Raw genomic sequence first — 5854 nt, forward strand, 5'->3', positions numbered from 1 at the left:
AAATATACTGGAGAGAGAGAGAGAGAGAGAGAGAGAGAGAGAGAGAGTGAAGGGTACCTGTTAAGTGGAAGAGTAGGATTGGATGGACAAAATGATTGAATGTGCATGCATGCATGCTTGCGAGAATGTGTTCGATAAAATGTTTGAGGATGTGATGGTCACAATCTGATGAACAATCAGTTTGATTGAATTGCAGGATCTCTGCCAAACTTTTAAGTACTTTGTGCTTCATTCTTTGACTCTGTTCAACTTAAACACACCAAATTTTGTCATCTTTAACCTCAATCTGCTCGCTTACTAGTTAGGTGGTAACTTACTATACTGCGATTGAATCATTTGACTTCTTTTTTTCACCAATTTAATTCTTTTGCAGGAGGGGATCCTGAAATAGGATTCTTTTTTTTCTTTTTCTTTTTTACAGACAAGAGCAACCAGAATTAGACCGAAATAAAGAAACTAGAAACCAGAGTGGAAAAAGAAGATAGAAGACTGTCCACGTCATTGAACAACCTATTACCACACAAGTACTACCACGTGTAGGAACCCATGTTGGGTTAAGCTAATCATATTAGGCGGTCAATTCCTAACCCACCCACCTTTCATTTCACACACACAAACTCTCTTTCTCTTGTCGCGGCCCCAACTCTACAGGAACTACGTATAATATTTCACACGCTCACTCTCTCACTCGACACACGTGTATGCCTTTACCTATACAAATTGGTTGGAAAAAAATACAAGACTTCATGAGACTTAGAAGAACAATATTTTTAAAAAATCATAAAAGACTTAACAAGAATTAAAAGTACTCCCATATCATATCATATGTTAAGAAAATGAAAGCTTTGAAGTCACATGTTGGAAAATTTAAGATGCCCGTATTGAAAATGGAATGGGAATCAACAGACAAATAAGTTAGTATAAAATGTAAACTAACAATATGTATTTAGGGAAAAGTACATAAAAAATTGCTATAACTAGTCTCAAATAAGATTAATTTCGATACAAAATGCCGGGCTCATATATTGTTTATTAGTTTTAGTGTCAAAGGAAAAGACTATCACTTGATGCTGATGGGATTTAAAGTTTTTAAATTAAATAAATTAAAAATGATATCGGCAACATATACGCGCCTGAGTGTGTGTGTGTGTATCTATAGATTATATCTAATCTCTTATCTGTGTGGCCTCCTATATATATTCCCTCCAAAGTTACTACAACCCCTTGTAAAATCACTCCCTCCCTTCCCCTACTCTCCGTTTCTCCTCTATCTCTCTCTCTTCTGTCTCACTCACTCTCATCAGTGTTTCCCTCTTTCTATCTCTCTCTAGGGTCACCAGCCGCATGAGAAGAAAAGCACACTGACTGAGCGCAGCCAACAACAGCTGCACACGAGAACATGCTCCAATAATCCCTCCCCCAATCCCCAAGTTCGTTATCTAACGGTTTTCCCCTTCTTCCCATTTTGCCCTTTCCCTCTTCTCCAATTCACATCCAAATGCCACCAAACCTCCACCACCGCTGCCACCACCAGATCTGAACCCGAACTCTGAATTACTAAGCCAGGCGAAGAGCCTTTGCACTTTTCTCTTCCCTTCTCTTCCCTATCACAAACTCACACAAACACAAGTTGATAACTAACCAATTTAAAATGATATCGTGGCACGACCTTTACAACGTCTTAACGGCGGTGGTTCCGCTGTACGTTGCCATGATCTTAGCCTACGGCTCCGTCAGGTGGTGGAAGATCTTCTCCCCGGACCAGTGCTCCGGCATCAACCGCTTCGTCGCCATCTTTGCCGTCCCCTTACTCTCCTTCCACTTCATCTCCACCAACAACCCCTACACCATGAACTTCCGCTTCATCGCCGCCGACACCCTCCAGAAAATCATCATGCTCTTCGCCTTGGGCCTCTGGACCAACTGCACCCGCAACGGTAGCCTCGAGTGGATGATCACCATTTTCTCCCTCTCCACCCTCCCCAACACCCTCGTCATGGGAATTCCCCTCCTAATCGCCATGTACGGCCACAAAATCCCTGAATCCGGCAGCCTCATGGTGCAAGTGGTGGTCCTGCAGTGTATCATTTGGTACACTCTCCTCCTCTTCCTCTTCGAGTACCGCGGCGCCAAGCTCCTCATCATGGAGCAGTTCCCCGAAACCGCCGCCTCCATCGTCTCCTTCAAAGTCGACTCCGACGTCGTTTCGCTCGACGGCCGCGATTTCCTGGAGACCGACGCCGAGATTGGAGACGACGGTAAGCTCCACGTCAAGGTCCGCAAGTCCAACGCCTCCCGGCGGTCTCTCTCCGCAATGACGCCTCGGCCATCTAACCTCACAGGCGCAGAGATTTACAGCTTGAGCTCGTCCCGGAACCCGACACCGAGGGGCTCGAATTTCAACCCCTCCGATTTTTACTCCATGATGGGAGTTCAAGGCTTCAACACGAGGCACTCTAATTTCGGACCCGCCGACTTGTATTCGGTTCAGTCCTCCCGAGGTCCGACTCCGAGACCGTCAAATTTCGAAGAGACTCCAATGCCGCAGGCGCAGACTGTTACGTCTCCGAGGTTCGGGTTTTACCCGGCGCAGACGGTACCGGCTTCATACCCGGCCCCGAATCCCGAGTTCTCGGCCCCTATCAGTAAAAGCAGTACCAAAAACCAGCAGCAGCAACCGCAAGTGGCAGCGCAACAGGCTTTGAATAATGGTTCTACTAAAACGAATAGTCATCCACATGATGCTAAGGAGCTCCACATGTTTGTTTGGAGCTCCAGTGCCTCCCCTGTTTCGGAAGGCGGTGGGCTCCATGTATTTGGTGGTACTGATTTTGGCGCTTCCGAGCAATCTGGACGGTCCGATCAGGGCGCTAAGGAGATAAGGATGTTGGTTGCTGATCACCCCCAAAATGGAGAAAACAAAGGTAACTAACCACTATTGTTTTTTTTCCTTTCTGTTGGGCATTAATTAATAAATCAATATTTGTATAATTTAATTTAATGAATGTGTAGTGGCTGTTACTGAGAGTGGTGGTGGTGAGGGGGTGTACGGTGGAGAAGCGTTTAGCTTTGGCGGGAGGGGTGGTGCTGCAGAGGGAGAGGAAGAGAGGGAAAAAGAGGGACCCACTGGGCTCAACAAGTTGGGTTCGAGCTCAACAGCTGAGCTACACCCAAAGGGCGGTGGAGGTCCTGAGCACGATCCGTCTGGCAGCGGAAAACAAATGCCTCCTGCGAGCGTTATGACCCGTCTGATCTTGATCATGGTGTGGCGCAAGCTTATCCGCAATCCCAACACGTATTCTAGTCTCATTGGTCTCATCTGGTCTCTGATCGCTTTCCGGTGAGGCAACTTGAAATGAAGTTTAATGATTGATTTCCTATTTCGATTGTTTGTTACAAAGTACATTCTTGTAGGTGGCATGTGGCGATGCCGAAAATAATAGCCAAGTCAATCTCCATACTGTCCGATGCTGGGCTAGGAATGGCTATGTTCAGCTTAGGTGAGTTAATTGTTTCTTAATTTCAATTAATTAATAAGTAAATTGCTAATTCCTGCTCTCCAACAATACCAATACCAAATTAATAACAGATATGGTCGGGGTTTGGGGTTTGGGGTTTGTATTAGAGTAGGAACAAGCATAATAAATAACTTTCAGAAGCATAATAATAATCATCTGTGAAATTGAATGAGTTGCGGCGCCTATATATCTTCTTAGCAGTACCCGTGGCACAATTTGAGTCGTTGGTCAATATTTGTTTGGCACCATGATTTGTATTCTATCAAAACCATCCATCCATCCACTGGTTCTTTTCTTACAGCTTTTCTACGTAGTTTTAAACTTGGACTATAAACGGGTATTGACCACCCGACATGTGGGGTCCTGCTCTTGCGGTCCAGGGTCGGTGGGCATTGGTTGTCACAGATGCCAATTCGCTCTAAATTAGTGAAGGTAGTTGAAACCCAGCCGAAACCCCCCATAATTTTTTTATTTTAAAAAAACAAATAATAATAATAAGCAGCTTAATTACTTAGCTTTAATTACTATACTGAATTACTGATTATTCACTGATGAAATTAGGTCTGTTCATGGCTCTTCAACCCAAGATAATTGCATGTGGGAACTCGGTCGCCGGATTTGCAATGGCTGTGAGGTTCCTGACTGGCCCAGCCGTCATGGCTGCTGCCTCCATTGCTGTTGGCCTGCGCGGTACCCTCCTCCATTTAGCTATTGTCCAGGTACTTCATCATCCCCTTTATTTTAAATTATTTATTCAGATATAATTGTTTAATTAATGTTAATAATGAACATATAGGCTGCCCTTCCTCAAGGAATTGTTCCATTTGTGTTTGCCAAGGAGTACAACGTCCATCCAGCCATTCTCAGCACTGCGTAAGTAAAGACATTACATATTGTCAAACTCAATTAGTAAAATATAATTCTATGTCGCTTAATTCAGTCTTGTTTTTTATTTATCTTTTAACTAATTAATGAACTTAACTTAGCTTAACTCTAAAAATTGCAGGGTTATATTTGGAATGTTGATAGCGTTACCAATTACTCTTGTCTACTACATTATTCTCGGACTGTAAATGTTGTTGTCATAGAAGCATAAACACAAGAGAGTTGTATGTTTGTGGCGCAATTGTGTCACACTTTAAATTGTGATTTTGGAGTATTTACCTACAAGCTTGATGAGGAAGAAGCTAGCAGGAGGAGGAATTCGCCAAGGTTGAAGGTTTTTATTCCAAATTTTTGGGAGCAAAAGCAATAGATTTTTGACTTTTTGTAATTAAACAAGGGGAAGCTAGCCCTGTTATAAGGATCATGCTCCCATTAGAGGCCAAAGTTTATCTTAATTTATGAAAGCTTGTTGGAAGGGAGCAACGCAACGCAAGTCTGTGTAGCCTTGAGAGGAAAAGAAGGAAAAGCATATATCCCTGAATCAATCATATATATCTAATCCTCTTCATTTCGTCAGTCAGGTCAGGCCTTCGATTTCAAACAAATTCGTCCTTTATTCTATAAAAGAAGTGACGATTGAAATCGGTTCATGAATATATGGAAGACAAAAGAATAGGTGACAAAAATATTAAAGATATCATTTTATTTTCATATAATTTATCATTTTCCTAGTATAGTATAGTTTTCTTGTCTAGTTTTTTCTCTTAATTTTGTTCCCAGTGATGGTTTTGATGATATACTATCCGGGGAATGTGGATCCGGAAATTATTTGGGTTTGTCGTTATTGATGATTCTGAACTAATTTTTCCACTGGAAGTGATAAGTACCAAAAAAACTTCGACAGGGGAGACATTAATTTGTCAATCACCTCTGTTAATTAGGTGTTAATAAAAAGAGAGTCAAAGACAGAGGATGGATTTTTCAGCAAGGATAAAGACTTGTGAATGGACCACCCTCTTCTTCTTGATTTTATGCAAGCGAAAGCAACTTGTGGAGACTTTTTGTAGTTGGGTTAGAGCAAGCAAAGGCATTTGGTTGAACTTTAATTGAAAGCACGTTGTCTTTCTTCTACCATTTTGTATATGGATGCACAAAAAGGAGGGGCTTTGAAGTTGCTTCCTGCTTCTTCTTCTCTTAAGATAAAAAGTGAGATGAGAAAAAGCGGAAAAGTTGATAAGCTGAGTCAAAAAGCAGTTTAGGCTTAGGTTACTTTGTAGCTTTTCGCTTTTGATGCGCCCACAACCCTACCCTACTTTTGTTAGTTTTTATTTATTTATTTATTTATTTTAATATAGGAGGCCCATAGGCGGACTAGGCAGTGGTGGGCTGGTCAGCAGTTCAACTTTATTTTAAAAAAACATTAAGGAAATGATAGCACGTGATGGGTGCCA

At 42.2% G+C, this 5854-nt stretch overlaps 1 protein-coding gene across 1 annotated transcript; it reads left to right on the forward strand.

The window, feature by feature from the left end:
* The first annotated feature begins 1155 nt into the window (after window positions 1–1155).
* On the forward strand, window positions 1156–5247 carry LOC103341594 (auxin efflux carrier component 4). The gene is made up of 6 exons (XM_008245139.3): window positions 1156–2924; window positions 3013–3340; window positions 3415–3500; window positions 4080–4237; window positions 4315–4391; window positions 4525–5247. The coding sequence occupies exons 1-6, from the start codon at window positions 1652–1654 to the stop codon at window positions 4589–4591; spliced, it is 1989 nt and encodes a 662-aa protein (XP_008243361.2). The 5' UTR covers window positions 1156–1651; the 3' UTR covers window positions 4592–5247.
* Window positions 5248–5854: the final 607 nt, after the last annotated feature.

Source organism: Prunus mume, linkage group LG2 (genome assembly GCF_029339155.1).
Source record: "Prunus mume cultivar Tortuosa linkage group LG2, ASM2933915v1, whole genome shotgun sequence".
Lineage (NCBI taxonomy): Eukaryota > Viridiplantae > Streptophyta > Magnoliopsida > Rosales > Rosaceae > Prunus > Prunus mume.

What these genes read in the sequence shown, in the direction of transcription:
- LOC103341594 (XM_008245139.3), top strand. Translation starts at nt 1,652, where the DNA reads ATGATATCGTGGCACGACCTTTACAACGTCTTAACGGCGGTGGTTCCG. An exon ending in CCAAAATGGAGAAAACAAAG is followed by an intron (nt 2,925 to 3,012) that starts GTAACTAACCAC and finishes ATGAATGTGTAG; the next exon opens with TGGCTGTTACTGAGAGTGGT. An exon ending in TCCATTTAGCTATTGTCCAG is followed by an intron (nt 4,238 to 4,314) that starts GTACTTCATCAT and finishes ATGAACATATAG; the next exon opens with GCTGCCCTTCCTCAAGGAAT.